Source organism: Polypterus senegalus, chromosome 3 (assembly GCF_016835505.1).
Source record: "Polypterus senegalus isolate Bchr_013 chromosome 3, ASM1683550v1, whole genome shotgun sequence".
NCBI classification, from domain to species: Eukaryota; Metazoa; Chordata; class Cladistia; order Polypteriformes; family Polypteridae; genus Polypterus; species Polypterus senegalus.
Genome location: NC_053156.1, coordinates 47,470,084 through 47,489,504, shown reverse-complemented (window position 1 = coordinate 47,489,504; position 19,421 = coordinate 47,470,084). Strand labels below are relative to the sequence as shown.

Sequence of the window (19,421 nt, the reverse complement as noted above, 5' to 3'; positions counted from 1 at the left end):
GATTTATGCATCTGGATTTTTCTGTGCGTATGCACATTCCCGCTTTTGTGCTTATGCCATGTTATAGTGTGAATTCTATGCACAGCGTTATACATGAGACCCCAATATACAACAATAACTTCTAAAAAATTGAGATGTCTTTTTCAATTAAGTTGCTTTGTGTTTGCCAGGCTCCAGCCCTACTGTTTCTGGTCCAGTTTGGACCAGTGTTACTCCTTATTTCCTTTAAAAACAATTTAACCTTGTAGTGGATGGCCGGCTTCATATTCCGGCCCTCACCCCCAGGCCGCCAGGAGGAGCTCTCCCGAGAGCATGGACGGGCCCCGACTTCCAGCAGGGCCTCATGGACTATGTAGTTTTTATGTGCAGCCCTGCTGGATACCTTGGAAACCACTGGGTGTCGCTGTCGGGAGACCAGTGGACTCATTTATGCACTATGACCCGGACGTTCGTCACAGGAAGAGCGACGGGCTTCCAGGGTGAAGAAATGTACTTTTTACCTGACCCGGAAGAGATACAAGATCACATGGACTGGGGATTGGGAACACTTCCGGGTCAGGGAATATAAAAGGACTGAGGGAGCTCCCAGACGGTGAGCTGAGAGGGCAACGCATCTGGGAGTCAGAGGATTGGTTATTGTATTGTTGGTTTATTGATTATTTAGTATTGTTTATTGAGAAGAGTCTAGTGTTGGTGCTTTGTGCACTTGATTATTATAATAAATAATAATTCTTGCACTTTTACCTGGTGTTTTGGCGTGGTACCTGAGGGTTCAGGGGAGCGATAGCTCCCCCTACTGCTACAACCTCTACCCAACATCTACGGTTGTAGAAATTTTTAACACTTTAGTTTAGGTACTGCAAATATGCATCTCTTACTTTCTTACTTATTGAATACTAGGGGGCTCTGCCCCCTGCTCTCTTTGCTCGCTAACCCCCATGCGGGCACTACACGCTAGTCATTTAAAACACGAATATCAACTCTGTCTTTGATATCTCTGTCTTTCAAAACTGTTATCGCTGACAATTTGTCACATGTTGGTTTATTACATATGCGAGCGTGATCTTTCGGATTCATATATAAATCCAAAAAAACTTTTTTGTCCGTGTTTTTCAGAGAAATTTAGTGTAAAGTGCGATACTTTTGGACGTATGAATTTGTATCTGTTATTGGCTGTAGAAATTCTAATACGTCTGATCGTTTAACTCTTTCGATTCTATGTTGCATCCCTTCTCCGTGATTATAAATATAAACCTGACCAAATTGTGGTTTCTTTGAAATTAAACTTGTAGTAGCCTTAATCGTTGTGGGACCACAGATTCTCATAGCATATGACCCTGAATCGTGTAAATCCACTTTTTGAGCATTGAATAATGCTCACACGAACAGATTATTGTAGATTCAGATATTTTGCCTGTAGTGTTTGTGTATTTCACTTTCACCAAATAGCAAATCTTTTATTTCTCTTCATTGGGAAGAAACACTACTTTTCCCTGATGGCAACACAAATTAGTCCATCTACAAGTCTCCGACTTTAATGGTGAACAATATCTACATACTTCTGTCATATCACCTATGTCCATATATTCAATCTCTTTTTGCTGTTCCATTATTTCACCAAGTAAAAATTTCCGTTTGTTTGCGCTAATGCGATCTGCACTATGAGTTTTCTGAGACTTTTAAATTTTAGTACTTTCATAATCTCTAACCTGCTCTGCATGTGTATCGCACCAACATTTTTGAACCTCTCTACGATGTTCTACTTTGTCATCTACTCTTTGTCTTTTATTTCTGAGTCCCTTTTGGCATTTACAGGATTCAAACCTTCTGATTGCCAGTGCAGATCCCTAGCCTCAGAGCCACCACTCCGCAAGCACACTTGCACACAACCACACACACACTCACATACTATCAGAGCATATGCTGGGTGATGATAAGAAAGAAATGAACTGCCAGACTGACCCCGAACACACATGCACACACACATCACAATGGACCTGTAAAGGCTTTAAGACACCCTTGTACCAAGCTGTCTGTCAATTTAACTTGTTTACTTCATTTGACCCAATGTGTTTAGTTTTAAATTAAATATTATTGTAGTTGTCTGCATCATTCAGTTTCCTGCTCATTTTACTTTACATTTATTTGTGTAGATAATAAATATAAGTTAATGTTCTTGAATCTGTATCATTGTTCAGTACAATGGATTGTTTTGGATTGTAAAATCTTCTGTTAAGTGATCTCCTTCGTTATGGTTAAAGTGTTATTTACACTAAAGTAGTGTATGGCCCATTCCAAAGTGATTTTTTTTTACATTGCATTCTACTTAGAGGAGAGTCTCAGAGCAGTAACATCCAAGTAGATTTCTGTAATAAAATAGGGACAGAAATATGAAATATTTATAAATATGAAATATGTATATATTTCTATATGTATATAGACATATGTATAATTTTTCATCTAAATAGAGAAAATAGTAAAAGTAAAGATTCTGTACTCTGATCTAACTTGCCTTAGAAGTGAAAGTGAGGAAAATGAGTGGTGGTGGGTATTTGTTTTTGAGCTGACCACCATCGTACTGTACACTTGAGTGACAAATCCAGGGTGACTGATGTTTTCAAAAGAAAATCTTTGGCCAAGTTTCAGTGTTAATGCCAGCACATGGCCCATCTGTAACGTATATGTTTTTATGAGATTTGAGATCAATTATGTAACTGTTTCTAGGTGGCCCTTTATCCTGCTGTGTAGTATTGTAAGTACCCACCAAACCACTGGACACGCCATCTCAGCATGCCCCCACGACCATCTTCAGGGGAATTATGGGGCCTACATCTGATGCCTCCCCGTATCTTGGTGGACTGCTGCCTACCGAACAGCATCCTGGTCACTCTGGAGTGCTTGCGAGAGGCCACCCTTCTCAGCATTAAGCGTGATCTGTTCAGTGAAGCTCGCAAATACCCGCTCTTCCATCTTCTGCAGGTAAGTAGGCTGAACATGCTCTCCATGTCTTGACTATTGTCCTTTCCTTCTCAGTAGTTGTTTCATTTCATTCAAACTTCATTAACTTTTGTCATTTCTTAATTTTTCCTTTCAGGGCCTTCACCCTCACCATTCTTGTATATTATATTATTCACTAACTTTTCCCTGCACCTGTGTCTTTTAAAATTTTATTTATTTGTCAGATTGTCTTTCTTTTCAATTCTCCACATCAATCTATTTTTTGTTATTTACTTGGGCTTTCCACACAAATCTTTTCTGCTTCTCTTTTCTTCTTCTCAATCACTTGTGCCTTCTGATTTTTGAACTTTGGTTATCATACCTTCTCTTTTCTTCAATATATCTACCTCCTTATTGCTCCAAGGCTCCCTGCTATGTAGCTTTTCTTTATGCTGCCAACAGTTACTCAGACTTTATTATATAGCAGCTTTTATTATGAATTAAAAGTGGATCACAGTTTTTGGAGATGCACATTACTTTCCCTGATTCACTTGCTCTGAATTATCCTCTCTTAGAATACTCCACCTGCCTTTATCTACCTCTTTTTTCTTCCCTCACACTCTCCATATATTTCTGTTCCTTTATAACTCATCTTTACAGCTCTTGACTACCTCCTGCTATCTTTTGTCTACCTCTAGGAAGAATCCTCTTATATCTTTGTTGGAGTCACACAAGAGGCAGAACGTGAGGAATTTTATGATGAAACTCGTCGCCTCTGTGACCTTCGGCTATTCCAGCCCATCCTCAAAGTTATTGAACCTGTAGGCAACCGGGAGGAGAAAATTCTGAACCGTGAAATTGGTAAGGCCGATGTCCAATATTTATAGTAGGCCCTTTTGCATCTACGTTCTCTGAAAACACTTACAGTTGTGATTGAAAGTTTGTGAACCTTTTAGAATTTTCTATATTTCTGTATATATGACCTAAAACATCATCAGATTTTCACTCAAGTCCTAAAAGTAGATAAAGAGAAACCAGTTAAACAAATGAGACAAAAATATTATACTTGGTCATTTATTTATTGAGGAAAATGATCGAATCTATACTAATAAAAGGCAAAGCCCTCACTGACTGACTGACTGACTGACTGACTGACTGACTGACTCACTCACTCACTCACTCACTCACTCACTCACTGACTGACTCATCACTAATTCTCCAACTTCCCATGTGGGTGGAAGGCTGAAATTTGGCAGGTTCATTCCTTATAGCTTCCTTACAAAAGGTGGACAGGTTTCATTTTGAAATTCTGCCGCTAAATATTCACGGGTGAAGGACTGTGCTTATGCAGAGGAAGATGAGATGGTCAGGGTGGTGTTTGGCACAAACTCAGCGAAACTGCGAGAGAAAGTTTTAAGTGCCGGGTCTTAGCTAACATTAAATACAGCCGTGGACATAGCACGAGATGGCACCAGCACAGCTGGGAAACTTCGATGCATGTACACCGAGCGGCTCACGTGAACTGACGCAGTGCACAGACAAAAGCAACAGTTCCAAAGAGTGCTGAACAAAACCGAATTACACAATTGAGAAGGCAGCAAAAAAATATGAAGCGTCTGATACATACAAGCATATTCATAAGTGCAGCTACTGCATAAACAAAGCACACGGTGGAAAAAGTCAATGTCCCGCTAAAGGAAGACAGTGCAAAAAAAAACCCGTGTATGCAGTGTGTCAGGTCTCAGATAAAGAAGAAGACGAGCTGTTTATTGATGCAACAAGAAACAAATCTATGAATGAAACCTGTCATCTTTACAACGATTGACAAACATGGAATGTAACTTGAACATAACACATCCTACAAATACGAACCTGATTGAAACAAATAATGATAATCAAATCCTTGATGACAGCAACACTCATAACAGTCACAAAACAATTACATTGACAATCATGTTACGTTATTTTTAAAATGTTCCCTTTTTTTTCATAACTTCTTTAACACACTACTTCTCCACTGCGATACGCGGGTATATATATATGTATATATATATATACCCCGATCTACATACTCGAATAATGGATACTTTATTCGCGATCAATGATTGTTTTGGTAAAGCCATACTCAGTATATTCATTAGATGAACGGTAAAAAAATAAGAGCGAGGGGAGGGTGACTTATTGAGGCATGCAGGCAAAACCACAATAGCAAAGGCTCGATGTACTGTAGTGCGCGTCAACTCAATCTGAATTGCGCGATCACATTTGAAAAAATATATCTTTTCAAGTTCTATTTAGTCCATATGTGTCAAACTCAAAGGCCGCGAGATCATTTTATATACTGTATTATTGTTATTAGTGGCCCGTGGATATGAAGCGCTGGTAATACAATAAACTACAGATCCCATAATGCAGCGCTTCATCTGCCTTGCCGAACACTTACTGCGTTAATCAAGTCTAGCTTATGATGCTGCAAGTTATTGTGAAGCTAGCTCACACGATGCTGGAGAGAAAAGTTGATTCTGAAAATAGAGCCTTTAAAAACCGATGGGAGGCTGAGTATGTGTTTACTGACATTGCCGGTAAACCCGTGTGTCTCATTTGTGGAGCTAATGTGGCTGTAATTACAGAATTTAATCTAAGATGGCACTATGAGACAAAACATCAGGATAACCTGAAAGACCTGAATGCAATGCAGAAGATACAGAAAGCAGAAGAGTTAAAGAAGAATCTGACACTTCAGCAGACGTTTTTACCTGTGCACAATCACAAAGTGATTTCAAGTGAAACTGCTTTTATGGGAGACACAAATGCACCAGTGCAACTTGCCCCACTTTCCCTGTTGCCAAGTAATATTGAACCAAGTTGGCACAACGGTGTTCCCAAATATGCACTTTGCTGATAAACTGAGCGCACTGTGAGTTCGCACGGCGCTTTGGTGACTTTGAAGAACAAAAAAAGAATTTGGAGTTGTTTCGCAACCCATTTGCCGTCGATGTGGAAACTGCACCTGTGCAGATTCAGATGGAGGTGATTGAGCTGCAGTGTAATGGCACACTGAAGGCAAAGTACGATACTGCACGGCCCGCACAGTTTATTCACTCCATTCCCGCACAAATGCTCCAGCTCCATCTACGTGCGGCTCAAACCTTGTGCATGTTTGGTAGCACAATTCTGTGTGAGACACTCTTCTCAGTGATGAAGACTAACAAAACAGCACACAGGAGTCGCCTCACTGATGAGCACCTGCAGTCCATCCTGAGAATCTCCACAACACAGAACCTCACACCAAACATAAATGAAGTTGTTGCCAAAAAAAAAATGCCAGGTGTCCAGCTCTGATAAAATGACATATGAGCAAAGACAACTGAATGTTTTGATTTGTTATGGCTGAAAAGAACACATTTTATTTATATTTCCAGGTTTTGTTATGCACCATGTTCATATTTGAATTTGTATAATTTTGACAGGATATATTTTTATGGAGAGCAAAATCTTTTGGGATATTTAAAATTTAAGTTTAATTTTTATATAAAATTACATAAGAGTATAGAAAGTTGAATGTTTGTTCTTTTAACGTTTACTTTATTTCTAACTTGTATAATTTAGACAGGATATATTTTTATGGAGAGCAAAATATTATAAGTTATTTAAGGTTTGAGTTGATTTATTCCGGAATAATATTCCTGTCTGTTTTTATTCATATTTATTTTAAAAAAGTTAAGTTTTAAAAGTTTTAAAAGTTTAGTTTTAGTGTGTTCAATAAATGTTTATCCTGTTCGGCCTGCGACCTAAAGTGTGTTTTGGATTTTGGCCCCCTGTGCAATTAAGTTTGACACCCCTGATTTAGTCGAAACAAATATCTTTGGTTGGAATGTAAGGCGAATTTACTCTTTACATTTGTATGGTGAAGAAAAATTTATGCAATGATGCCTACATTTAACTTCCATTCCTAGCAAAGATATTTCTGTCGACTAAATAAAAATTCCTTGTATTTAAAATTTAAATAGAACTTGAACAGATATGATAGTTCATAATATCCACGCAGACTTGCACGTAAGAGCGGGAGTCATCCGTTTTAACAAACAGCGTATTGCACTGATACAAAATAGCCTGCCCATTTAATTATTTAGGAATGGATAAATAAATTAAGATTTTGTACAAATAATGTTTTTCATTTTTCTTCCTTGATGGATTCTGCCACCCCCAGCAACAGTTGCTCGCACCCCAAAGAGTGTATGTATGTGCGTATATATATATATACACTCACCTAAAGGATTATTAGGAACACCTGTTCAATTTCTCATTAATGCAATTATCTAATCAACCAATCACATGGCAGTTGCTTCAATGCATTTAGGGGTGTGGTCCTGGTCAAGACAATCTCCTGAACTCCAAACTGAATGTCAGAATGGGAAAGAAAGGTGATTTAAGCAATTTTGAGCATGGAATGGTTATTGGTGCCAGACGGGCCGCTCTGAGTATTTCACAATCTGCTCAGTTACTGGGATTTTCACGCACAACCATTTCTAGGGTTTATAAAGAATGGTGTGAAAAGGGAAAAACATCCAGTATGCGGCAGTCCTGTGGGCGAAAATGCCTTGTTGATGCTAGAGGTCAGAGGAGAATGGGCCGACTGATTCAAGCTGATAGAAGAGCAACTTTGACTGAAATAACCACTCGTTACAACCGAGGTATGCAGCAAAGCATTTGTGAAGCCACAACATGCACAACCTTGAGGTGGATGGGCTACAACAGCAGAAGACCCCACCGGGTACCACTCATCTCCACTACAAATAGGAAAAAGAGGCTACAATTTGCACGAGCTCACCAAAATTGGACAGTTGAAGACTGGAAAAATGTTGCCTGGTCTGATGAGTCTCGATTTCTGTTGAGACATTCAAATGGTAGAGTCAGAATTTGGCGTAAACAGAATGAGAACATGGATCCATCATGCCTTGTTACCACTGTGCAGGCTGGTGGTGGTGGTGTAATGGTGTGCGGGATATTTTCTTGGCGCACTTTAGGCCACTTAGTGCCAATTGGGCATCGTTTAAATGCCACGGGCTACCTGAGCATTGTTTCTGACCATGTCCATCCCTTCATGACCACCATGTACCCATCCTCTGATGGCTACTTCCAGCAGGATAAGGCACCATGTCACAAAGCTCGAATCATTTCAAATTGGTTTCTTGAACACGACAATGAGTTCACTGTACTTAAATGGCCCCCACAGTCACCAGATCTCAACCCAATACAGCATCTTTGGGATGTGGTGGAACGGGAGCTTCGTGCCCTGGATGTGCATCCCACAAATCTCCATCAACTGCAAGATGCTATCCTATCAATATGGGCCAACATTTCTAAAGAATGCTTTCAGCACCTTGTTGAATCAATGCCACGTAGAATTAAGGCAGTTCTGAAGGCGAAAGGGGGTCAAACACCGTATTAGTATGGTGTTCCTAATAATCCTTTAGGTGAGTGTATATATATATATATATATATATATATATATATATATATATATATATATATATGTGTGTGTATATATGTAGATATGTATGTATATGTATAGATATATATATGACAGCAACACTCATCACTCACAACAGTGACAAAACAATTACATTGACAATCATGTTACGTTGTTTTCAAAATGTTTCCTTTTCTTTTTCATTACTTCTTTAACACACTACTTCGCTGCGAAGCGTGGGTATTTTGCTAGTGTTACATATTTGTGAGGGGCAAAAGTATGTGAACCTCTAGGATTAGCAGTTAGTTTGAAGGTGAAATTAGAGTCAGGTTGTTTTCAATCAATGGGATGACAATCAGGTGTGAGTTGGCACCCTGTGTTATTTAAAGAACAGGGATCTATCAAAGTCTGCTCTTCACAACACATGTTTATGGAAGTGTATCATGGCAAAGGAAATTTCTGAGGACCTCAGAAAAAAAGTTATTGATGCTCATCAGGCTAGAAAAGGTTACAAAACCATCTCTAAAGAGTTTGGACTCCACCAATCCAAAGTCAGACAGATTGTGTACAAATGGAGAGAATTCAAGACCATTGTTACCCTCCCCAGGAGTGGTCGACCAACAAAGATCACTCTACAAGCAAGGCGTGCAATAGTCGGCGAGGTCACAAAGGACCCCAGGGTAACTTATAAGCCACTGAAGGCCTCTCTTACATTGGCTAATGTTCATGTTCATGAGTCCACCATCAGGAGAACACTGAACAACAATGGTGTGCATGGCAGGATTGCAAGGAGAAAGCCACTGCTCTAAAAAAAAACATTGCTGGTCTTCTGCAGTTTGCTAAAGATCATGTGGACAAACCAGAAGGCTATTGGAAGAATGTTTTGTGGGCAGATGAGACCAAAAAAGAACTTTTTCATTTAAATGAAAAGCGTTATGTTTGGAGAAAGGAAAACACTGCATTCCAGCATAAGAGCCTTATTCCATCTGTGAAACATGGTGGTTGTAGTATCATGGTTTGGGCCTGGTTTGCTGCATCTGGGCCAGGACAGCTTGCCTTCATTGATGGAACAATGAATTCTGAATTAAATCAGGGATTTCTAAAGGAAAATGTCAGGACATCTGTCTGTGAACTGAATCTCAAGAGAAGGTGGGTCATGCAGCAAGACAACGACCCTAAGCACACAAGTCGTTCAACCAAAGAATGGTTAAAGAAGAATAAAGTTAATGATTTGGAATGGCAAAGTCAAAGTCCTGACCTTAATCCAATCGAAATGTTGTGGAAGGACCTGAAGCGAGCAGCTCATGAGAGGAAACCCACCAACATCCCAGAGTTAAATCTGTTCTGTAAGGAGGAATGGGCTAAAATTCCCCCAAGCCGGTGTGCAGGAATGATCAAAAGTTACCGGAAATGTTTAGTTGCAGTTATTGCTGCAAAGGGGGGTCACACCAGATACTGAAAGCAAAAGTTCACAAACTTTTACCACTCACATATATGTAATATTCGATCTTTTTCCTTAATAAATAAATGACCAAGTATAATATTTTTGCCTCATTTGTTTAACTGGTTTCTCTTTATCTACCTTTAGGACTTGAGTGAAAATCTGATGATGTTTTAGGTCATATTTATGCAGAAATATAGAAAATTCTAAAGGGATCACAAACTTTTAAGCACAACTGTAACAATCAATCACTCTTTACTTTGTATAGCCTTCTATCAGAATGCACCATCAAAAAGCACTTCATAGCAAAAGCAAGATTAGCATAAAGCATCACAAAATGTCTGCGTGATGTAATGCATGAGTCTGTGCAAGAGTCTGTGGAATGTAATGCATGCATCAGCTTTCATGCACAATTGCAGACATTCCTCATAAGGAACTGTAGGTTATTTTCTACTCTTTCTTATTAACCGTACTTGTATGTTTGAGAGACAGTACATAAAGTCTTTAAAAGTGTTGGAGGAATAAGTACAGTATTTATGTTCTGGTGGCATAGATTAAGGTGTCTTAGCACCTAACCTAAGGTGACAAATATCCATCCACCTACATATTTCAAACATGATTTTTCAATTACAAGATGGGGAGGTGTTGGCACTGAGTACAAGGCAGTTAAAAGCACTGGGGAAGTTACGGTAAGCCCACTTACACACATTCAACCTGGGCCATGTTATAGTAATTTCTCATCCTAATATACAAATCTTTTGGGTGTGGTAAGAATCCTACATAGGCCAACACTGCACAATTCCTCACTGAGAGAGGGATCAAATGTGGGTTCCTGGTGCTTTAAGGCAGCATTTGTACCAGGATTTTACCCTTTAACAGTAACAGTATGCCCACAGCAGACACTTTGATTTAGAATCCCTTTTAAGGACCAGTCTAAACTTTTTTGAGACATGGACTTATGCTAGGAATTTTGGTCTACACAATCATACACATTAACAAACTTTCTTACTTCCATCTCCATTATATATCTTATATGCACTCGTTCCTCTCCTTTCCTGATGCTGAGAAATGTATCCATGCTTTTCTTACATCCTGCATCGACTACTGTATCTCCCTACTGGCAGGGGCCCCTTTCTATTATTCTGTCATAGTCTCAGTTGATTCAAATCTCTGCCACAACGGTCCTCACACAGACCTGCAAAAGCGAGCATGTAACACTCATCCTACTCCACCTTCACTGGCTCACTGTGTCTTATAGGATTGAATGTAAAATTCTGTTAGTAACCTATAAAGCTTAAAATGGCCTTTCACCATGAACTCCTCCATCATTATGCTTCTATCCACCCATTAAGGTACAATGAGTCTGGCAATCTCATTGTGTCCCAAACTAACCTGTGCTTTATGGGTGACAGACCAGACTTTGGGAGAAACACCTGAAATTAATTAGATCAACTGTCTTAATTCTTTCTTTTAAAAAACAATTTAAACAGATTTATTCAGGAACGCATTTAACTTACCCTGATACTCTCACCCTTCTTTCAGTTTACCCTCTCTGTCTAGATTCTTGGGATGATTTGTGTTTATATCACAAATTGTGCTATTTGTTCAGGGTTTTTTCTTGTAGTATTTTGTATTCTTCATTGTTTTTTCTTTATTGTCTTTTATTCTGCTTCAGTACTTTGTTATCTCATGTATTTATCTTTATTTAGTGTTTAATGCAGATATTATATGTATCCAATGTTACATATGCCCTGTTGTTGTTTCTGAATTTCTGTGACATGCATTGAGCAAGGGAAAGGTGCTGTATAAATAAAATGGGCCACCTCATCCCAAAGTTGCTGTCAGTTTGAAACATTAGGATTGTGCAGGTCACTGGAGCAAACTGAAGTCTTTGTTATGTTTGTGGAATCAGTTTGAGCTGATGTGTTCTTTGTAATGTGGCACATTACTGATATAGAAGTATCTGTTTGAAGATGGGTAGACAGTAGCCATAAATTCATGGTCTTAGTCAGCAACTTGGTTAGCTTATGGCATGTCCATTGCAACATTCAAATGATGGTCAAGTGGTATTAAGGGACCTAATGCCTTTCAAGTAAAATATTTCCCACACCACCACTACAACCAGCCTGTATTTTTGAGATAAGAAAGGATGGATCCATGCATTCATTTTCCAATCTTTAGTCTTTCAGATTTGGTGATCATGTGCTCACTTGATCCTCATCTTCCCACTCTTACCTGACAGGAGAGAACGCTGGCATAATCCTCTACTGCTGTAATCCATTCACTTCAAGGTTGGACACTCTGTTCATTTAAAGATGCCCCACTGCCTTACCACCATTATGATCAGCTGTTAATTGCGTATTTGTGATCTTTCCATTAGTTTGAATGGGTCTGGCCACTCTCCTCTAATCGCATTTCACCCACAGCTATGCCACTCTCTTAAAGTCTCTTGTTTATTTCGCCATTCTCTCACCAACTCTAGAGATTGTAGGGTGTGGAAGTCCCAGGACGGTAGCTGTTTCTGAGATGTCTGACACCAAGAATTATACCATAGTCAAAGCTGTTTGGATAACATGTTTTGTTCCATCTAATGTCTGGTAAAAATAACCAAACTTTTGGACCGTGCCCTCATGCCACATATTTTGAGTTGTAGCCATATCATTGGCTGTTTAGGGGAACGGGATATTTGTGTTAGGTGGTAGGATATATTAGATGTTGCAGTTCTGAGTTTTAAAACACCTGCAAAGACCCGCATGGTCTACCAGAGTCCAGTTATCTCCTAATATTCCAGTTTTAACACTTCACAAAGACATATATTAAGTTTATTGCGTGTGGATGTGCCCTTACTTCTCTTTGTAAACTTCATTTGAAGTTCTATTTTCTGAATTACACAATGTTCCATGATTATGTATCTTGGTTTCTCAATGACAATTATAACACTAAACTCTGCATTTGTCCATCCATCCCCTTTTTGGGGCCTTCAGTGTTCAATGAAGGTTAGCAAGAAACTGGAGCTGAGGCCAGTAGGATGAACAGGAACAAACCCTGGACGAGATGTACACACCTACACTCTCCCATTCTAGGTTGAGTTGCCAGTAAATCTGATAGACCTTTGAGAGTTTGCAGGAGTATTAAGGGTATACTAAATGGAGAATGTGCAAAACACTACACAGAGCTACATGGAGTGCATACTGCAGCAGTATGCTACTAGTCTATAATTGGTACATCATTGGTTTTGTTCATGCTTACTTTCTCTGCACTTATCAGGTCTCTGTCTTTGCTGTATTATCTCATCACAGCTAACTTCTTATCACTTTTGATTTTCATCTTCTCTTTAAACTATCCTACTCTGTCAGCATCTGTTATCAAATAGAAACAGGCTACACCAATCAAAAAATCAGTTATAGCTAGAAATTCAGAACATATTTTATTGAGGATGGCTCTATCTGCTGAGATGCCGCAAATAAAAAAATCTTTAAATGTTTAAGTAAAGTTTAAGCAAATCAAAATTAAATCATTATACTGTGTGCTTCACTACAGCAGGAACAGTAGTCTGTTCATCCAAGAAATTTACTAAACCCATTACCTAAAGTACATTACAGGATCCTAGGAACGCAGCAAACATGAGTGTGTGGTAGGCACTCGAAACTGAATGCTAGTCCATTTCAGGACAAAACTCAAACATACGCACATACACAAATTGAACAGGTTTAGATATACCAATCAACCTAATGTTCATGTTTTGGGATGTACATGGAAACCAAGAAAAAAAGCAAGGAGAAGACGCATAAGGTGTAGCTGCTCAAGCCAGTGTTCCTCCAAAGTGCAACCCCTCCATATTAATGTATTCTTTTTGATGGTCAGGTGTTGTAATTGATTGGTGTATACTGTATAAAGTTATCTCTTGGCGATTTGTGGGAGTACACCGTGAATACAAAAATCCATGAATACGTTTTAGGTCTATAATTAATGTATATTCTGAGCTTATTGCAATAAATAATATGCAAAATATTGTTGGAAATGTGGGATAGATCTATCACTGCACAATCAAATCACATGTAAGAGGCTGGCTGCTGAAGTAGAGATCTTTGCCATCCCCCAGACAGTGAAATGTAATGTTTTACAAACTTTTACTTATTATAATATATTTCTGTGTATACTTATGGTAGTAAACTAGTTGCAGATGAGTTGTTAAAGTGAAATGAAATCCCCTTTGAACAGACTGCTGAAAGTAAGTAAAGTTTTTGTCCTAACGTATTGCCGATGTATGTGAAGATTAGTAGAAGTTGGGAGTGCACCAAGACATTGATGTTCTTCAACCCAGAAAAAAAATCACGTGAACAAGTGGGCACAGGACAAGAACTTAAATCCAGAGATACCTGTACTCCAATGGGTGTAACTGTAACACAATTGTTCAGTGAAGCATTGAGACAAAAAGACACCATCATTTTTGATGTTGTCAGCTTCTTTAGACTCAAGCTAACACCACCTTCATCTTCCACACAGCAATCCTTGTGGATACTGATGAAGCAGCCCAATGATGCAGTATTCCCGGGGTTACTGGATTTGCAGTCCATTTAAATAGCGCTGCCACAGTGTTGTCTGCAGTTTTCTACAATAGATCACAAAACTCACAAAATAATTTCCATTTAATTGTTGATAACAAACCTGCAAACGGGCAGGTCTGAGAATCATAAAATCATGATTTTCAAGGGCTGACCTGTGTTTTGATAACTATTATAACCAATTATTCCCAAAACGCTGGTCTTGGAAAAGAGATACATAACCAATAATAAAAGTTTTAGCCTTATTCTAGGTATGGCAATAGACAATCTTGTACCACTCAGCACTTGTTTCTTTACTACATTAGAAAGTAGTCTAACTGTAATGCCGGGAGATTTGGAATCTTATGTACTTACCAACAAGCCCATACAAACAGAAATGTCACAGATGTGACATGGTAGATATACGCTGTGCACTGCGTTGCCTTTAATGGGATATTTTTGCTTCTTCATCTTATATGAATAAAATGGGCTTACCCCTGTCTAAACTATTGTTGACTCTATGTTAATATACCCCAATTGCTGTTTTTCTGTCTTTTTAATAATTTTCTCCATTAATTTTCCTGTTGTGATAGAGCTAACTGAAAAAAATAAACCTTGAAAAGAAGTTACCAGATAAGCTATTTTTTTCAAACTAAACAAAAAGATCCTTATTTTGAAATAAAATGCACATAATTATGGAGTATGTGGCTTGCCCTTTAATAAGATGGCCATCAAGACCACATGGCCACACCCCATGATGCCAAACATCTGCATGTGGGATTTGTGGTGTGGCAAAGTGTGGCATCATTCCAACCAGTTCTATAATTGCAATTCTTGACGATGTCACCAACATGCATCTTAATAATGGTAAAAAATTAACAAAGCAAAAACAATAACATCAAACATTAAACATCAAAAACATTAAACTTTACTGTATAATTGTGACACATTTGATCTATAACATTAGTAACAGTAATATTAGTATTGGCAAGCCTCTAATCCTTAGAAGTCTCCTCAGTTTGGTTTGTTGCAATTTATGAAAAATGGACAAAAAATGCTTATATTTTCAGTATAATCTCAAGCTTCTCCATGATGAATATTATCAACTCCTGATGAGTGATATGTTTTATCTCTGTTAATGTTTGTGTCACATCATTCTCAGTAGTTTAAAAAATCAATTAATGTGACCTCCTGAATATTTCCTGTATGTGTGTCAGGGATTTATTTTAAATTAAATGTTACAAAAATCACTCTACAAAGGGTCTGATAAATAAATATACTGTATATTTTTTAATTCCTTAGATCTATTACAGAGCAAAAAGTGAACTCCCCATTCTCTGACTACACAAACAAATTCCTAAGCTTTTATAGACAAAGATAAGAAAGACAGCTAAAAAGTAGTAAATCATCTTTTATACCATAGAATGTTACTGGGAAAGTTAGAAACTACACAACTTATCACATGATCCAAACTATGCCATGTTTTAGGCGAGGCTAAACAAAATCATTTGTTATATAATAGCAGTATATACAGTATGAGTATACATACACTACTATTCAAAAGTTTTAGAACATCTTGGTTTTTTCATATTTTATGGAAATGCATGCAGTTTAATGTCTTAATGTCTTTAGATCAAATTAACAGCAGCAAAAAAAAAAGTCAAGGAATTTTATTCAATTTTTTTATTCATCACACAAGCTGGTGACCCTCAGAAACTTGTCTTCTTATTAGGTTGTGATCTCTTCCTGTCAGAGTTTCTTCCAGTTTCCAATTGCCTTTGGATTGTGTTGGCCACCACTGTACTCACAGACACTTCGATTTTTTTGCCACTCCTTTTAATGAAAGACATACACTTCAAAGTGTAATAATGCTCTGTCTGATTTAATTTGCTAATTGCCATTTTCTTGTGATTATCACTGGAATTTACAAATTTCTACAGCACCACTGCTTTAAGCCAGAAGAGAGATTTTAAGTAACCAACACAAAGATACATTTTCTTCAAATGCTTCAGAACATCTGTAGATTGTAACCTGTTATTCGTTTCCTGAAGAGGGCCCAATAATATGTCATATTCTGAAATTTCCTTTTTTTCAATTTTTCCTAACCTAAACTTAAAATTTAAACCTCTGGCAGTCTACCGCTTACATTTTCACCATTTTAGGTCATTCATTGTATTTAAGCTGATTAAATTTGAAGAAAAACTGGGAAAACTGAGGAGTTCTAAAACTTTTGACCAGTAGTATATTTAGGAAAATTCTCTTACTGCTAAAACACTAAAAGAACATTGCAGTTGACTTTTACATTATCATACATATTCTTTATTCACTTCATTTTATTTTTCCAGGTTTTCTTATAGTTGTACATTTTCATAATGGCTAAGACTGTTCCCATTTTTCTCATTATTGAATCATATTCAGAGTTATCAGTGATAAAAGAATGCAGTTATATGTATTAAATGAGTGCATTTAAAAAGTATTTTACAATATCATGTAGCCTTAATGGGCTTGAGGTGGCTCAAAAGCTTTCATAGGACAGTAGATTTCTACTGAAATCATGTGACAATTAAGTCAATTGATGCACTATTTTTAATTGTTAGCTGTGGAGGGCTTATGGCTAATTGTAAATTATATTTCTTAAACTTTCTGAAAGACTTACATAAAAGATAAAATTAAAAGAATTTAGAGTTAAAATCAATGAAGTTTATGGAAGCATCTAATGTGACCCTGCCAGCATTTTTGTAAATTTTGTGTTGCTGCCAGGAGTGTGAGACAGGAACATTCATTATGTTCATTTACTGCTGCCTTTGAAGATTAACAGACACACAGGTACACACACATACACATGGCAATCTCATCCACCATCCAAAATGTATTTAGACTTTCCTAGGTCTTAATAGTCTGTTATCATAAAATATCTATCCCTAAAAATATGTATATTCCTCTAAGGCTGAAAGAAGTGCCCCCAATAGCCAGCTTCAGTTCTACTATTTTTGCTTGAACTGTACTAATCTACAACCTGTAACAGCTACGCCTTTGCCTTAGTTCTAATATACTTATTTGAATTTCAATACTCTATAGCCTGTAATTGTAATTGTAATTTACCTTCAAAGTTATCAGAATCAATGCTACATCCATTTAAGTTTCATTTAAAGTTAAAAATGTGCATTTTTTTCAAAAGTGTCAGATTTCTCCAGATCCTCCACTATAACTCCACTTATCTCACACTCCTAAAAGTACTGGGTCTTTAATGGCACTATATGGTTCTTTATTAGATTGTGTGGTTCTTTGTAGCTTCATTGCATGACCAACCTCTTTATTTGTAAGAGTGCAGTTGCAGGGGATTACCCTTCAAACTCTGGACTCTGTTTTTTTTTTCCACCCCTTGCCAAGACCTAGAAAATGCTGCTTTCCCCTGCTGTTCTGTTTGTAGTGTTTGGATGCCTCACCAAGATGCACACCACCATAAATGACCTGAGCCTGTTTTTCCAGCCCAGCTACCAACTTACTCAAATGACTCCTTCCATCTCATTTACAGTCTTCTCTGCTATAAGCTGCTCTCCTGTGTGCTGTGTAGAAGCTGCAGCACTCCTGTCTGTTACTTCAACAGAACCTGACTTAAGGGCAGTGCTGTAGTTCTGCATTTCTGTCCCATTCCTCTGTGTCTCAAGACCAAGACCCCACAATCAAGCACAAACTTTAACAATGAGCAATTGCTGCTTATTCTGAATGGCATTTTACTTCACAATCATCTTGCTAGCTTCTTGTATTTCTTTTGCCGATTCTTTTTCAGCTCTCTTGCCTCCTTATCTACTTTCTCTAAAGTTATTAACAATATCCAACCAGTATGACCAGCAGTAGGTTTTCTTTCTTCTTTGCTAAATTTAAGCTAGCAACTATTGCTGCTGCTGCCGCCTGCTTTTTGCAGGGAAGGCTCAGCTGCTCTCACTTTAAGACTAAAAATTTAGAAAATTTCTGTTGTTGCAGACTGACATCTGTCGGCTAAATAACAGCCTCCATTCACAGAATTGTCACTGCAGGTGGATTACTCCTCCTTAATGTTAAAATCACAAAATTTCCAAACAAATAGACAAAACATAACTACTGCTGAAATCCTGCTTGCAGCACCAAAATATATTATCATGAAGTTTGTGAGACTTACCAGGAACATTTATTAGGTTCATCTACTCCCGCCCTTGAAGATGAAGACACATACACAGATGCAAACACATACAACAACAGCAACCATTTATATGTTGTATAGCCCAAAATCATACAAGAAATGCCTGAATGGGCTTTAGCAGACCCCGTTTTTTGACAGAGTTCAGAGAGAGGTTAGACATGAAATGAGTGTCAAAAAACTGGGGTAAACACAACACACAAAACAGAACCTAAGTCATCACAGAGCTAGATGGCTAATCTATCATTGACACCTCAGAAATTTAATACAATAGTACAAAATACAAGGCAAAATGCAAGAATAGATTATACCACTCACTAAATATGCAAAGACATGCGAAGATACAGATTTGTTCAAATATATGCACTTGGTGCCCTCTTATCATTTCAGACACTCTTGATAAAAGACAAAGTATAGAAATTTTAAAAGCAACGTGGTAGTTATTAACTTACAGCAATACCAAATAGAAGAAAATACAATAGAAAATAAACTTGATAGCAAAGTCTGGATATAAACTCTTTTAGAAAAACTTACTGAAAATCAGAAATGTCAAGGAGTGGATGTTGTCCTGGGCAGCTTTTGATTTACTTTTTCTGACATCCAGATGAAATGGTCACATGTGTCGCGATCTCTGAAGTCACTTCCTCTCTTGCCCTTATGTAGTTTTTTTTTCTGGTCCCTTAGATAAGCCATATTTATGTTAGAATGCACAAATGGGGTTTCGGGATATGAGACATTGTACACATTTGATTGGCTGTGTTGTCGTGATGATGAATGACTCAGATCAAAGTGTTTGATCTTTTAAGTACCTTTGTACTTCTTCCTTTCTTAAGCTTTAAACTAACTCTG

At 37.8% G+C, this 19,421-nt stretch overlaps 1 protein-coding gene across 2 annotated transcripts in view; it reads left to right on the top strand.

Moving 5' to 3' along the window:
• The window catches only part of LOC120525111 (phosphatidylinositol 4,5-bisphosphate 3-kinase catalytic subunit alpha isoform-like), a 104,498-nt gene that overhangs the window by 4,854 nt on the left and 80,223 nt on the right, over positions 1 to 19,421 (top strand). For both annotated transcript variants that reach the window (XM_039747130.1, XM_039747131.1), the window contains exons 2-3: positions 2,725 to 2,979; positions 3,636 to 3,798. In XM_039747130.1, coding sequence (XP_039603064.1) covers positions 2,791 to 2,979; positions 3,636 to 3,798 — 352 coding nt within the window. In that variant the 5' untranslated portion in view covers positions 2,725 to 2,790. The remainder of the gene's footprint in view (positions 1 to 2,724; positions 2,980 to 3,635; positions 3,799 to 19,421) is intronic.